The sequence below is a fragment of the Thermobia domestica genome, chromosome 3, assembly GCF_964235325.1.
Source record: "Thermobia domestica chromosome 3, izTheDome1.hap1.1, whole genome shotgun sequence".
In the NCBI taxonomy this organism is placed as follows: domain Eukaryota; kingdom Metazoa; phylum Arthropoda; class Insecta; order Zygentoma; family Lepismatidae; genus Thermobia; species Thermobia domestica.
In genome coordinates this window covers 85,222,132-85,239,766 of record NC_137456.1, presented here as the reverse complement: position 1 = coordinate 85,239,766, position 17,635 = coordinate 85,222,132, and the positions used below count along the sequence as shown (strand labels likewise).

General features: G+C 33.9%; 1 protein-coding gene across 1 annotated transcript; it reads right to left on the bottom strand.

The window, feature by feature from the left end:
* Window positions 1-547: 547 nt before the first annotated feature.
* On the bottom strand, window positions 548-2,230 carry LOC145681857 (uncharacterized). Its single transcript, XM_081753464.1, has one exon. The coding sequence runs from the start codon at window positions 2,228-2,230 to the stop codon at window positions 548-550; it is 1,683 nt and encodes a 560-aa protein (XP_081609590.1).
* Window positions 2,231-17,635: the final 15,405 nt, after the last annotated feature.

The window sequence follows — 17,635 nt, the reverse complement described above, 5'->3', positions numbered from 1 at the left end:
TTTGTCTTAGAATTGTGATTTGTTTATATTGAATGGTTTACCAATTAATAGATCCAATAGGTCTCATTCACTTGCATACTTAATTTCTAATTGAAGACATACTTGTTAGTTAAAATACAACTTATGATTATTATTTGGCAAATCAAACAATAAAATGCAATAAAATATTGAATTGATGAAATGATACTTAAAATTATCATTCCTTACCTTTGGAGAAATTAGCATTCTACATGGGCTATGTCTGCTTAAGTGAATAATTGAAGAATTAACAAGTGGTAGAGGTTTAGCGAGATATTTGTGGCATCCACTAAGTAGGTAGAATAGTTGTAACACCCTCGGACATTCAAAGACCATGGCGTGGCGGAAAAAATTTGGTGGAAACCTTGTTAACGCCAATCGAGCCAACTATCAAAACTGACGAAATGTATATCTGCATCATGAGTGCAGAAAAATATGAGATTTTGTTCTTTATTATTGTTATCTTGAAGATTATAAAATGATACAAACACAATTTTCTATACATGTTGTAACGCTAAATAAGAAGTGTTTATTTCCTACAGTGTTGCAAGTATTTCTTTGTAACTTCTGAAATAAAGACAAAAGCAGATAATGCTAAACCGATAAAAAGAACGATAAAAGCACCTTGAACATCAGTTATTCTAAAAGGACGAAGAACTTCTTCTGTAATTTCTTCAAAGCGTAATGGTACCTTAAGCTCACGAGATATTTGTCTTTCCCAAAATAGAATTACACCCGACTCATCCAACTGCCTTAGAAAACAATTGAATGTTTGTACAAGTGGACAATTTTTAGAGAAATAGAATGCGGAATACATTCTAAAAATATATTCCTTCATCAAATGTAGGTTGAAGTTTATATCTTCATATTTGTACCATAAATGAATAGCACCTGAAGGATAAACCTCTCCTATAATTGCTGTTTTACTTTTTTCTGCTAAGAGCATCATTTCACCAATATCATTTGAAAGTAAATGCCTATCAGCAATAATTCTTACTAATGAATCCATCGACTCTGCCATGTAGTCCTTCCAATCTACCTCTAATGTACTCCAATGCATTCCTCTAGCAATAAACTGCTGTAACGTGTTCACGGTATCCTCATATTGAGGAAATGTTAGAAACGACACTAAATTGCAATTATAAGCTGTTATTAACATTGTGGATGTCATCAGGAGCCATACTACCAAATGTTTTACAATAGTGACTTTAAAATGAGTCACTCCATACCCTGTTAAAATATTAATGGACATCAGAAGTGAATAAGCATAGGATAAGTAGGGATTATTTGAGTCAAGAGAGATAAACTTAGAATGCAAGACAGAAAATAAACTTAAAAGAAATGAACTTAGAAAAAGAAATCCAACAACAGTTAACCAAAGTTCAGAGTCAAGAGGTGAAAATATTGACCACAAATATTGAATTCGTTGCGGAGAACGTACAAGAAATTTTACATCAATATGCATATATGTAATAGAGGAGTCCGCCATAGGTTTTAAACTGGTGACGTAGGAGCTAGGTATTCCGACTTGATATTTTTCAATATCGATGAGATCATGAAACTCATCCCAATCTTCGAAAACATCTAGGCACCATGTGAAATTATGCATGCGAGCATATTCAGTCATTATTCTGTAATCTATTCCATCGTAAGAAGAATTATTCACAGAAATGAACACTTCGTACGGAAAAGCAGCTAGTGATAAAGTGACTCCTCGAAGATCCAATAATCTAGTTGTCTCCAATTCTTTTAACTGACCATGGGAAGTGTTATTTGACCATTTACCAATTTCCTTGACTTCATCTGGCTCTAACTGATTACCAATAATGTGAATTAGTAATCGATATTCTGTCGATGATTCAGAGGTAGTATTTATATGTATTGGGGAAATTACGTAGGTATATGGGTAAAATTTCATTACTTTGCAATTTAACCATTCATTGAACTGATCATCTATTGGATGTTGTTTGACAACGAAAAATCTTCTATTCTTTCTTAAAATAGACTTTTTATACGCTTGATGAATAGCTGAAAATGTATCGCACATATTCTCAGCAAATAATACGAAAGTTTCACAATTACTGTTCATTGCGTGCAGGAACATATTTGCTACAATTTGTGATCCATTGATCTCTTCTATCGTGCTGAATATCATTAAATGTTGATCGTATTGTATAATTCCTTGAAGTGTGTTTACAGTTTGAAAGACCATAGTACAGGTTTGTCCATGTATTTCAGTTTCAAGGATTTCTTTGACAATATTCACATGTGAGTTGATTCCATATATTTTTGAAATCTGGAGTGTCAAGAGAACTCTGATATAATTGAAGTATACAATCATGATGAGGAGAAAGCGCATCTTCAATTTATTCAAGTAGATAATCTGTAAAAATGTAAAAAATAGTACATATATTTATTTCTCACACTATTTTTAAAGCTATTGAAATTATTGACATTTGAAATACTATATTACTCAAACGTGGATAGTAGTAAATTGCTTTCGTTGTTAAATGCTTAATTTGCACTATAGGTATTACCTAGTTTACTCACCAGATGAAAACACATGAAAGTGCATGATAATCTAAGCAAAATATTATAGTTTTCTTTTAAAACACAACTTCACGTTCAACCGAGTTTTGAATACGTGTTCTGTGTATTATTTCCCTTGTAACTTGTAAAGAAACCAAATTTTCAGATTTATTGTTGTATCTATAAGGCATTTATTTTACAAATGCTTAATTTTACCCAATAGATATTTACTTTCATGTTATTTCACTTCCTTTCTCATGCTTCCAGTACGTTTCAATTTTACATTAGACTCGTCATTTTTATATTATTTCTATAAAATATTCTTTATTAATATTTTGATTACGCCTTTCTTTATGGTTTGGATTCCAATATAAATATTCAATGTCAACCTTACTATTGATTTTAATGTTTTAATATGGATTATGTTTAAATTAATCTTATGTTTATGATAACTATGTTTTATTAAATTACTATATTCGTGATGAAAAATATTGTAAACCAAATATTGCAGCATAATGTGGCATGTTTCAGAAACAACGCAATAACTTGTTGTTATTGATATATGATTGAGTTTTAGATGAAGGTCACAAAAATAACTAAAAGTTTCATCTTGACGAGTAAAATTATAATTTCATCCAATTTTATCTGCTGATAAACAAATACAAAGAGGTAAATTAGAGAGTTAATTTATAGAATACATTTCAGGTAATGATCAAACAGTGTTTGTTTAAATCAGCATTGATACTAACTTTATAATATCTATAGTCTAAAAGGTCAATGATAGTATCAAATATGAATTGCTAGGATTTTTCTAGGTCTACGTATACTGCCATTTATTCATTAGAGCTGCCTCGTGGCTAAGGGCCTTTGGGTGGATGGCCCTGGTTTGATTCCTGGCGGAACCTCACATGTTTAGGATTGCACAATTAACCTAGATCCACGTCTCATATAGCTTCGTTGCTGAAAGGGAAGCTAAACTAAAATCAAAAATAAAATTCACTATAGGTATTACGATATACATGGATATTTCAAAAGCTTTAAATTCCGTCAGTTATAAGTATCTCACTAGCAAGTTATCAAATATTGCTTTATCATCTTTGTACGTTCGTTAGCTTGAAAGCTATCTGTCAAACAGAACATACAAAGTTAAAATGGACCTGTACATTCTCGTGTAGGCTATGTAAAACATGGAATACTGCAAGGGTCAACCTTGGGGTCCCTCTTATTTTCTTTATTTTTAAATAATATCAGAGAAAAAATAAAATACTCCAACATTCTGCTATATGTTGACGATGAAGTTGTTTAGATTAGTCAACAATGAGTTTGATAATTATTTTTTACAACGAGATTTAAATGCAGTAAACATGTGGTGTAGAAACAATTCGCTAAAAATTATTGGTAAAAAAAAAAAATTATGACATACACTAATAAAACTCAATACCATGTCAGTAAATATGAAGTCAGTGGTGTATAAGTAAAGAAAGTAAACATTATTAAAGATCAAGGTATTTCTTTTGACGGTCAGTTAAAGTTTTCTTACCACATAAATTGTATTGTATAAAGTGCCAGAAAGATAATAGTTCTTTTTTTAACAGGGAATATGTTTCAAACTAAACTTTTGTTAGAATTTATAACCTTATATTTTTGTGATAAACGAATTAACTTAAACCCATCGTAAATATACCTTGAGAAATCGATTTTGTATAGTACGGGCCCAATTAACTAGGGTTACGAAAAGAATTCTTGTACATTCATTCTGACCAGAACTCTGAAGATTTGATATAGTACATGACTTACTTTTTATGTGATACTCTGTATTGTCAACTCTCATTTATGGACGAATAATTATGTCTTATCGGTGCCTATTATTTAGATTTTTTACTGTAATTACGTTAAGATAATGCGGAAAATGATTTTTAACGTACGTTTGGAAAATAACAATTATAAAGGCCTATGTTTAGCAGAAGGGGTCCAGCAATTTTTTCTTAAAAACGTTAAAATTTCGGTCATTTCTGTTCAGATTAGGTTATTTAGTTTAGATTAGGTTAGTTTATGTTAGGTTATGTTAGTGTAGGGGTCCAGCATAATTTTCCAAAAAATGAGAATTTCGTTTATTTCTACTAATATTAGGTTAGTTTAGATTAGTTCAGATTATCCTAGGTTAGTTTAAGTTAGATTTGATTACGTTGTGTTAGGTCTAAGTATTTGCATCATCCTTTTCTCCTGTAAATTTTGTATTTTTTCGTGCTTCTGGACCCCTTCTGCTAAATATAACCCATTATAAATAAAGACACAGTACACTCTACAAAAGAAGAGAGTGTTAATTTGAAAAAGCAAAACAAAGACAGCTTAGCAATTACTTCCCTGCAAATACTGATATAGCGCTTCCCTCAAACAACATTCTTCGCAGTTCAAGTTCATATAAATAATTTAAATAAAATAGATTCGATTCTTGAGATTTATCTTAATTTCGGTTTTATTTTACGATTATGTATTCATTCGTTTTGATCTCTGTCAGTTTTTTTACTATTTTACTGTCTAAAGTAAGCACTTCCGGGGCTTTTTTCTCAAAACTAATAGTCTAATACTTGTCAAGCAACAAGATACGAATCTCAATTTCAAACGTTGTCGTGATTTCTGTTTCCAAACATTTTACAAGAACTTGTGAACAGGACAGAGTTTTCACTAGTCACGTTTCAAATCCTCAAGTTAGCTGATAAATATGTGAAAAATCAGACACGGTTGGGCTATTTTCTGTAGTGATAGTTAATTGATCGGAACCAATGGCAAAAGAATTGAAATTAGATATTTTGAATGTGATAAAAATAAAAATATTTAGTTTGGTAGTAATTTGACACAAAAAATAAAATAAATGAATGGACAAAAATATTATATAGGTATGCAAGGCTAATGAACTCTTTGGAGCACACGAAGATAATTCCTATGTTCAGGATACATATTAGCCTAACATAAGTACAGTAAACCTACATTAGACTAAGGCCATCGTAACCTGAGCTCTGACAGATCTAACATCGTGTAAGTTGACGACAGTGTTGCGAACTGTCACAACAAGAAGAATCAAAGCTACCACTTGACAGACAGAACGATGAAGGAATCGAACTACTTTATCACAGATTATAAGTTGAAATATTTACAAACTAGATATTTAAAAAATAATTGTACTTCACTTTACTCCTCAACATTCCAGCACATCGTAGTTCCACTAGGCCTAACGTTATTGCCATAATAATAATTTTTTTTTCCACTTATTGACACAACTCTGTTCTTTAGAAAAGTTTGCTACGTAAATAGAAGTGGAGTTACATGGAACAACAACCGGTCCACCTCCCTGTCGCCGCAGGGAGTAGGTTTTCGTGGAATTGAAAGCAAAGAGGGTAGCGAATCTGTAGGCTCTTCTAAAGTTCAAGGGCAATAAACCGTGATTTGGAATGTCAGGCTGAAATTAGTAGAATTTCTAATGGTCTTTGTAGGAAATTTGTTGACATCGAAAAAAATATACATAGTCTATATATTACAGAGACCGTTATAATGAGCTTTTCATAAGGACTAATTTAGAAATTGAGTAGTTGGAATGTAACGAACATGATCCAGCTATGTTTGTCTTTTCGTAGAAGACATTTTTTCACCAATATGTGAAGGGGAGGATAGGTTTAGACCCACAAAAATACATTTGGAAACACTAGGTTGTTTCCATGGTAACAGAACAGTGTTGTCGCATTTGTCGCAGTGTTGTCGCTGTCTTACGCAGTCATTCTAACGCGAGTTTAGTGTCATGCTAAAGAGTTGATTTTAGTTTAGCGTCTCTTTCAGCAGCGAGGCTATATGAGACGTTGACCTACTGATTAACGCGCTAACAGCTTAGCCACGAAGAAGCTCGATGTCATATTAAAGAGTTTGACTAACATATGTTTCCATGCAGTAGTCAAGCATTTAGTATAACGCTAATCATACTGTACGTCAAAATGACTCTGCATAAGGCCCTATGTGTTTAGAAGTAACGCTTGTTTTCTTTACGATTTTGTAAACTATCTTAACGCAAACTAATTTGTTTCTTTTGACTAATAGTTTCGTCAGGCACAATGTTAAATAATATTTTTGTTGTAATACATAGGTGATTCTTTTCCCACAAAATGTGTCCCTTGTTATATTGTATTGTTACAGAAGGTAAACGTGGCAACCGCGCTTGGTCGCACGTGAGAGTTGTCAGAGCTCTTCTTAGCGCGGCCTTACTCTAATAAAGATTAATACTATTATCTTGCATCGATATATAATCATATCATAGCACATTATTTTATCGATTACATAACGTAACCATTTCGTATCATAGAGAAAGAAGACAGTTATACATTTTACTATGTACGCGAGTTATATCATTCATCAATATATGATCTCTGAAGCTGTTATTTAACAGTAAAGTATACGTAGAAAGTTCCAAAAGAAAACACCTGCAGTATGCATGTTACTTTATCATATACTTTATCATATAGGATATTAACGTATAAATTGATTGGGGCCTAGCATACACCATTTTCTACTGGCTTGTTATTCCAAAATCATAAGAATTTGGAAATTATCATACTAAAACGGAGACTTCATATTTTGCTCGCAATAAGAGGCAGAACGTTTTACTTCAAATCTATTTGCTTTGTGGAAGTAATCTATCATCTATGAGGAAGAGGGATAACCCCTCATGATATATTTGCTTTACTTCTCAACATTCATTTACTTCAGATACCAATTAAAATTTGTAGCGCAACAAGATTAAGTAAATAATAGCGCTCACCTTATGAATATTTTCAATTTTGTTTAAACTTTGGAGTATTGAGATCATCAACGTATTGTATCACTTTAAAATTATCAAGTGTTTTAATAATAATAATAATAATAATTTGTTAGCAGTAACGATTTTTTTTTCTTTCTCGTTTTTTACTGGTGTAATTTGTGAAGTACTCAAATCACCGTAATACGATTTAAAATATTTGCAAATACACAATAGGATGTTTAACCAACATGAACATTAGGGGTATACGTGAAAATAAAATAAATTAAACAAATATACAAATTCATAACAAATAGCAGTAAAACCGTAAATTAGTGTATGCGGTATGAAAAACAATCACAAGTAGAATAAATATAGCATAACTACAGTCATACCTAAACTATTCAATATAAAATAGGACATTACAGTTATGGGGAGACACGATGAAGAAATTGTAAGCTGATGTTTTACTATGTTTTATTACCTTTTCTAGTACTTATGTTTACTTTCAGAAACCATTCCAATAAACTAAGCATAAAATTTTTACAGGGGAAAGTCAATAGTAACAAAAAATCACGTCCTTACTATAATCTGTTCCGTGTAACCTGATAGGAAAAATAAGTTTTTTGCCCCCACCACTCTCAAGTACAGGTGAATGTTGGTGTTCCGTATTCCACCATCAGCCCCCGCATACTTAAGTATAGAGTTTATCTAAATATGTGTAAAGAATATATTACAACTTTCATAATAACATTACGTATTTTACAACACTTAATTACATTTGCCTGTATTATAATGAGATACCGGTAAGTAATACGTGTTATTATAATGGAAATTTTATTGAATAGTTGTATTGTTTATTTTCCTCCTTCTTGGCAGTCGGGCTTGTATTGTGACATAATGTTGGAATGGCAAGGGATGGCAGGGTTGGTAATTGAATGGGCATTTACTTATTAATACAATCATTTCATAATATAAAATCGAAAGCCAAAAATTAAATCTTTATAAGTTTTACGTTGCATGATTATGCTGGCTTGGCTAAAGGAGACGGTGATGATTAGAAATGAATGAAATGGTAGAATGAAGAAAGTAGAAAGAAACGGGAGAACCCGAGAAAACCCACGCACAAGTTGTAAAATCGAAAACCAAGTACAATATGTATAGGTACATTATCAGAGCGTTAAAATGATAACAATACAACCTGAAATGCTTTTTTTAAAAAAAACATTTCTCGTTTCCTCTCTTATTAACAGACGTTCTTACATTAAAAAGAACAAGAAGAAAATGAACTATATATGGACACACTGATAATAGTGTTCCAATAATAATTTTCTTTGCTCAGCCTCTGTTGTAGGAGAGGAGGAAATGACGTTTTATTGTCTTAGAAATTGTCTTCATTAATGGAGAGTCTAGATGTTCACTTATACTATGTGAAAGTGGAGTTCTTGCACAAAATTCTGTCAAAGGATTCGTTTCTGGCAGATATTTCAATAGATCGACACGTCTTCATCCTCTTTTTGCACTAGCATTACAAATTCAACATACCAAACATTTGCTCAATCGCTCTAATACAGAGATTCCACCTAGATTTGAGGTCTATTTGATGAATATCTATCATGATAGAGATTTTTATGCAACAAATGAATACCCAGAAGAAATTAAAGAATTTCTTGCTGCATATGAAGTATTCTGCAATGCTACACGCACAGGTGAGCATGGTTGTACAGCACAATTTTGGTCCATGTATATACCTTATGACGTGATTTTTCATGTGCTAGCTCCCTGTCCATAGGTTAGTAATTTCATTATTAACATTGCGGGAAAATTGATAAATTTATATGTAAGTACTTATCTATAAAACAATCATGTAGCAAACGTTATTCTAGTCCATTTAATTAATTAATCTACTCACTGGTAATATTATATAGTGAATTAACGAAAATGCTTTCTATACCCTGTCTGGCAATTTTGCCACTTCGAAAGATATCGTTTCGCGTGTGTGAAAGTCATTACTTCTTGATCTAAAGTTAGAAATATTTTTATCATAGATACCAGAGACATTAGACAACTTAATTCAATAGTTATATTTGTCCGATCGTTGTTCAGCATAGCACAGTAATCGCTCAAAGCCTAGTGTAGTAAACTTGAGCACATCTACTTACGTATAAATAAACATTCTAGTTTAACTTTTCATTTTTTAGTGAAGAAAAAAGATCGTTGAGAGTTTACTTCTGAATCGTTTATATTTCTTTTATCATAACTTGTCAATGTTAATTGGACACATTTGATCATGCATAGTACTCAGCAAGCTTTACAGTGCTGCACGACTCTTCTATTAAAAAAGGATCACATAAATAACATGAAACGGATAAAAGTCATACTTTGTATATGTCACACATGCAAACTAATGCTCTATTCATTATCAGTAATCAGAAATTTGGAAGTAAGTAACTTTTAGAATGTTATTACTATTTGAAGTAGAGAAATAGTTATTATCAATACATACATATATTATTTTTATGTGGGAAATCTATCAAATTAGACAGCACGTTTCATGATCACTGTCTGTGAAAAAATCAAAGATATTGATTGATTGGGGTTTAATGTGCATCCAAGCAACGAGGCTTTTGTCCCCAACACATGCTGCAAATAAAAGTTAAAAATGTGACATATCAAAATATTACAAAAACTTGCTGAAAAATACACGAGGAAAAGGCTTAAAAACACTCAGAGAACGTAAGCAATGTAAGAAAGAGAAGACACGCTGAACAATAGCAATACCATTACCTAATCACGATCAAGTGTAGGTGACAGTCCGTAACGCTCTCTGAGTTCAGAGTATTCAGGACATTCAACAAGACTGTGCCGAATACTCAGTAGAAAAAACATTCCTCACAATACGGACGATTCAAATTACGCAACATATAACTATGCGTCAGATGGGAGCGTCCGATACATAAAAGCGTTGGGAGCACTTCATATCGATGACTAGAGCGAGCGGATGTGTGTCATTCTCTAAACCGTGGCTTAATTACATGTAGTTAATTTTCATTTCCCTGTCCCATTCTGCTTTCCAATGAGAGCACATCAAAGTATGAATATAGTTTCATCGATCGGAGTGAGGAAGACTATCTTCCAATGCAATCCCGGCCAAGATGGCTTGCTTGGCACCTGTGTCAGTACCTTCGTTTCACCGAATGCTGACGTAACTCGGCACCCAGCAGATAACGACGACACAGCCCTCCTGCTGTAGTTGATGACATCTCACAAGAATGTCTTGAACAAGGGCGTGCTTATTGAAGACATTCTCTAGACTCATAACTATGCTTTGCCAGTCGGTGCAAACCAGCACACGACGTAACGAAAGCGTAAACGCATGGTCGAGGGTAAGCTTAATTGCAGTTAATTCAACAGTATATACTGATCACAGGCGATGCAAACTAAACTCTGAGCTGCCCTCATCGGTGACAACGGCACAGCCATCAGAATTCCCATCCTTAGAACCTCTGTACAAAACACGTTAAAATCGGGATACTGCCCTAATAGTACTACAAACTCTTGCTGGTTTACCTGGAAACTAGTTTGCTGTTTCGAACACAAAGACAAGAGTAAGTCAAGTCTTGGTGTACAAAGCAGCTATGGAGTACAGGATAAAACCGAAGCAACGAGAGAGAGGGCCACAAATTCGTCGGAGTGAAAATCCTCATGTACACGGATATACCATGGACGTGTAGCACGAGAACTGCAGCATAGCGCTCGTAAATCCGCCCAGCACGGAGACTACGCCTACAGGGGTGGCCAGGAACACAACATACATGTGCAGAATAATTAAGGGGGATACTTCCACGAGGAAACTTTAACGAGGGTTCTTTGCCTCAAGACTGGCAACAGGACTAGTACGGAAGGTGCCAGTAACTAGTCGAATACCCAGGTAATGGACTGTGTCAAGTTGTCTCAACAGAGAGGGACGAGTAAAGGTATGGACGACACAGCCATAGTCTAGTCTAACTTGAACTGGATTAGACTAGGGTATAAATAGAGCAGAACAATATGAATAGCACTTCACTGCGGTGGGACAGGATAGGAAGGAGATTCAGAGCGCGAAGACAAGAGTACTTAAGGAAACGAATGTGATGTGTCCACACCAATCGATAGTCAAAGATCAGAACCAGAAAATGGACCGTATGAACAATCGACAAACGATTGCCATCCATATACAAGTCTGAGTCAATCAGGCAAGTGCGTTGCTGGTAGAAGTGAACATATTGAAATTTCTCTCTGCAGGAAATCGTCTCGTTCGACCAGCGAACAAGACGATGTAGAGCCCGTTGAAGTTGTCGAGTAATGCTGCGGAGGCGTCGGGAGCGACAATAAATTACAAGATCGCCAACGCAACGCAGATTATAGGCAGGAGTTTGGAGCTGTTAAAGAACACTGTTGACAGCGACAGCAAACAGCGTAATACTAAGTACACTGCCTTGTGGAACTCCATTTTCTTGGACAAAGCGCTCTGCAAGACTAGATTCCACACGCACTCGAAAATAACTGGCGAGCTATGGAAGTTAGTTCTTAATACGTAGGAAGAAGTAGCAGAGGGACACCGATACGTCGCCAGCTTAGTTGACTCCGTACAAAGGCGACTAACAGCTGGTAGAAGCTAATGGAGACTACACAAGATACTAATTTTCCCTATAAGTTAAGCATACCTGCTAAGAATAATAAATCTACTCTTGGCAACACCGCTCGACTGAGGAGTTGACCTTTTCTTGCGTAGCACACGAACTATACAAAAGATTCAAACGCAGACAAACAGGAGTGAAGAGTATTTTAAGGCACTAGTAGTTTTCTTTAAAACATGTTTAAAGACATACTCTGCCTGAGAACATTACAGAAAGTGCTTGCTCAAGCTGAAATGCGAAGGATGCGAAAGACAGCTTTTCTTATCTTTTAAAATTATTTGTAAGCAAACTACTATAAACAGTTTTTAAAATTTTCTGCTTCACGAATATGCGATATATATAGCCAACGTTTAACCAACAACAGGAGTCGGAAAGAACTGATTTGTAGTTTCAATTTATTTTATCATCTATTTTTCTTTTGTAATATACCATTACAGTCTAATGTGATGATGTTTTAATAGGAGGGTGCCCGAAATTTTTTGCACCGACTGTACTTGACGTTTAACAAAAATTTCTGGCTGTTCATATAATTTGTAATTTTGTTTGTTATTCTATTTCAAATTAACATGGAAAACTGTAAAACTTCATTAGGAATTATAGTTTTGGGAATCGATATCTTTATTTATATATTAAATTAGTTATAAGTCTTGTATATGGATATGTAAATGGATTATTACAAGTCTTACGGTGTCAGTGCTATCTGAAAATATAGGTCCACCATTGGACGGAAATGTTCGAATAAATAACCAATCTAAAATTCGGCAGAATTTTCTGGACCACCCTTCACCTCTCTTTTAGATACCTAGGTCCTTCTGAAATCTAGTTTAATCCAGATTTTACCAAATTTTATTCGTTTCAAAGCCCCACTGCCAAAAATGCTTTGTTTTGATTGGAGGGTTCACCCACGCTATGATGTTAGAGCGCGATTATTCCCATTCCCTTCCTAGAATTTTGGTCGACGACATCAGTTTGTTTGCTTCGTAAATGGACTGACTCCTGCAGTGGTAAACATCAAAATTCAGGTAATATTTGGATTTTATTAACGTGTAAAATCGCTGGAAGTCTCAAGGAGCCATAAACTATTAAATTTTCAGAACAAAACTGGACTAAAAAGGCTGAAATAGGAAGTGCAATTTAGTGACGCCATGATTTCATCTACCGATCGCTATGGACAGGATTCAGAAGTAGTGTGATTTCCGTTTTTCTTTTCCTAAAACCGGTTCTGAAGATTAGTGTTTCCCCTGATATTTTCACCTTCCAATTTTCCTGCTACTTGAGGGTTATAAGACCTGTCCATATATAGATTTGTTTATGTAGGTAGCGAGTGATTCTTTTTTTTAACATACATGGCGGTATTTAATTTCGTTGTAGTTAGGATAGTGATCATAATGCACGTGTAAAGTTCAAGAGGGCTCCTGTTTACTCCCAACTTGGGGGTACAGATTCCAGCAGGGATGGGTTGAACGTATAGTTATCATAAGGTTCTTTTCCCTTCAGGAAAGGGGCCTATATATATATTTTTTTCAATAAATAGTTTGGGTATTAACTAAACCGGTTGAATTAAGAATGTGATTTAGTGAATACAAGGGCCAATTGGCCCTGTTCCTTTCTTTCCCTTTCCTTTCGTAAACCGATAGAGCCGATTTTAAAGAAAATGGTAAAATCTGAATGTTGTTTATGTGAGTAAATAGTAATGATTATTATGTATTATAACATGTATTAATGTAGTTTGTAGTTATGGATGTGGCATGTATGTGTTTGTAATGTAGTATCAGTAATAGCAGTTGTAGTTAAGTGATGAAAGAGTGTGTGAAATAATGAAGTATGGACAGTGTATCATTCGTATTCGATCAATAGCTAAACGCAACATACCAATCTATAGTAATATCAGAAAATGAGAGTGTCATAGTATCAAAATTCCGTGTACAAGGTCACATTCAGTGGTTCAAGGGTTGATAATATCGTCGCTAGCCCCCTAGTGTCAAAATTCAGTACTAACCGTCATTCCTATGTCGATGTTCTTAGTGATTTAGTTTCCAAGAAATTGACCTTTCTTTTCGAAACAAAACCTAGTACATATAATTCCCAGCCCAAATGCATATACAGTTAGGTTAAGTGATCCAAAATTAATATTTTCTGAAAATTACAACATTCTACTTAGTCTAGAAATCGAAATATTTAAGTAAATAAACAATACGTAAATTCTTAACAGAAGTCGGGCGATATGATGCTAGTTTTCGCTTTGAAATTATATTAAATGTTCATTTCTTTTTTTTCCTCCGTGGCTTCAGAATAATTTCATTGTTGTCAGAATTTTATAAAATTGAATAATATCGCGGAGAACTCTACTTTCTGTGAACATACATACATATTTTTTTTTTACATGAAGCTACGAAGTATAACATAGTATTGTTTGCGTGGTAAGGGAGTCTTGAGTTCGAGGGATGTTTTGTGTGTGGCCGGAACATGAAACGTTGGCAATGATTTATAGATTTATAAGTATATGACGAAGTGTGCATATAGTCTGGGTGTAGTTAAAGAAATAGGGTGGTTATGAAATACGACGTCGTAATAAATGAATAAAATGATAGTATGAATATATTGTGAAACGAAATGAATGAGAGGACACTCATATACATAGATATACATATAGATATATATAAGCCCAGTTTATGATTAGTCACGTTTCGGTAAAAGAATATATATATATATTTAAGGATAATGTATAGCTAGCAACATCTCGGGTTCTGGCCCCTACACCGGAGCATCCTGCGAACATGTGGGTGAGATATTGCCGGACTATGTTAGTGCTTAATAGCTTAATTTGTTATTGCAGTCGTATTCGTTCATAATAATTTCGTTTAATAATATTTGTAGCATCATATAATCGCTGACTGGGCATATTTAATAATCAATTATGGAAAGACAATAGTTGTTACTCAACGGGGCTGTAGTGAATTATATTTTTTAATTTTTTTTGGGTCGGTTTTAAATTAGAATATCCTGCTCCGTGAGATTTTTTTTCTTTCTTCACGTTACCTACTCGGGCTAGCTTACAATATTCATGGAGGCGACAGCTCTGACAGGGTTACAGAATCAAAAGAATTAGTTATTGAAATTTATTTTCGCGTACCCGGATGTCGACCCCTAGTCCTCTTAAGTATTTTCATTTCTTTTCTTAGTTTAATTAGATGAGGGAAATTAACGACATCCCAGACTGTGGCATGTCTGCGCAGGGTAGCTATCGGGGATGTTTTGGTAATTGAAATCACCGATCCAAAATTCAGTTTATTTAATTTTTTTTTATTTTGGCAAATCATTAGTTAGGGATATCTTAGCTATTGCTTTTACTCTAGTTTCATTACTGTCCTTGAACCTTCTTAGTTCTTCGGAGGGGTCGAATATTTTTTTCTTAGAGATTTCAAAATTGGGGACGCAGTTACCTGGTCCCTTCCCCCTCTCCCTTTATCCTGCTGGTCTGGGCCGGATACGGGGCTCGGATTTCAATCTTACAAGCAAACTCTTGTGGGATTGGGATCTGATGGACACAGAACTTGCATCCTTGGCAGCAGGACCTCCCTCCCAGTTTACGTATTTAAGTAAACCACCCTCTTTCGGCATATGTGAATATTTTTGGCTATGAGTTGTTATATATTTAAATTCGATCACTCTTCTGTGTAGTGAGTAGTACTTTAATCTTTCTCCTTTCGTTGGCGCCGCTTTCTCTCCCTTGTCTCTTCCTTCTTACTTCGAGATTTTTTTTTAAATTTTCAACCTCCCCCCCCACCCGATTTTCAACTTGTCGCTTACAATTTATTTAACGTACAACTCTGATCTGAAATTACCAGCTGAGACGTTGCAAGACACAATTCATGGATAGAGTAGATAGTGATTGGGTTCTCCATCACATTTTGACCTATTGCCAAAATGAATAACGACTTTATATTTGACGGCACAACAATTACGTTCTTTCACCGTCGTCCCTCTAAGTTTTTTTTAATCCATTGGTCACTTTCCTTCCGTTTTGGTTTTCGTTTATCTTGTAGTTAACCTGGGCCCAGAAATTGTATTTTGGTTTATCTATTTATATCTTTAGGAATGTTCTGTGTTACGTGCCTGCCTCACAAAGTTTTTTTACTATTCATGCACGAATTGACTATAGGAAAGTTGAAATTTATAGATGCGCGGTATCAGGTAAAAAATTAATTTTTTTTTCATATGTAATGTCGGAAGTCATTTGTTTTTCTTGTACGATGTTTGCAACCTTTTCTGAAATTATTGTTGGGGTTATCACTTTAAATGTGTGCGCATTTATTAAATATAAATATATATAGAGAGAGATAAATGAATACGTCGAAATGTATATGTGCATAGTATGTGAATATGATGTTAAAGTAAAAGTATGATATTAAATGTATTATATGGACATATGTAAGAGCGCTCGTGTCTGTCCCCCAAACGTGTATTGGTTGCTATAGTTTTCAAGTAAGTTTCCGACGAATATAATAATATAGATTTTTGTCAAGAATACCGCCGTGCACTCAAATAATTTTCCTTTCTTCTGAATAGATGTAAACCATAACCTATGTAATCATTATTTAATGGCATGTATTAAGAAGTAACGGCAGGTCTAAATGTAACCCACATCATAATGAATATTATTCCTGAGCTACCGACCTAAAACCATTGTGGAAAGTGTACCTTTAATCCCTCTCACCTGTATATGTATCCTATGACTTGACCAGTGTTTTTCCTTAATTTAAATCATTATACTCCTTACACCTGTGGAAGATCATCTCAAATCCGAACTATATATATATATATATATATATATATATATATATATATATATATATATATATATATATATATATACAAAAGTGATCCTGTGTGAAGTTGAGACTCATAAGTTCTATTACACCCAAAAGTTTTTTTCTTTTCTTTTTCTTTGTCCATTTTTTTAAAGTAAAATAAGTGTCTTCTTTGCGTATGTCGCAAATCATAATTTCGCTTTAGCATGCCTAAGATATAATATATGTGATTATTTTTTTTCTTTCCTTTCCATTTGTCAATATGATCAAATGTATAAAGACTTACTAAAGTATAACCCTATGTATTCGATTGATATATAACCAAGAACTTGTACTTTTAATATTTTTTTTATAATTAATTTTTTTTTCTTTTCACTATGAATGTAATAAACTTTTGTACCTTGGTAGTTAGTTGGTTTCCTTTAAACATATATACACTGTCCTGAGTGAGTGAGTGAGTGAATGCATGATAGATTTAATTTAAGTAATTTAAGTAATATCATTTGTCATATTAACGTCTATAATATATGTGTCATGTTTTAATATATGTGTTAAGGTAAATAACCTAGGTCATGAAGGACCGCTACTAACGGTTTAAATCGGCTCTAGGAGTGAGACGAAAATAGCAGGATGAGCCTAAATACGACATCTTTCTTCCAGGAAGTTGAAACCCTTATTGATGCGATACATAAATTTATATTGAGTTTATAACTATTTTTTTCTTGGCTAATTCATATTGTGGTCGATCCTAGAGATACTGGATGGTTATCAATCATCGTTTGGAATAACTTTACAAAAAATAATTTCGATTTTCTCCT

What these genes read in the sequence shown, in the direction of transcription:
- LOC145681857 (XM_081753464.1), bottom strand. Translation starts at nt 2,230, where the DNA reads ATGGTCTTTCAAACTGTAAACACACTTCAAGGAATTATACAATACGAT.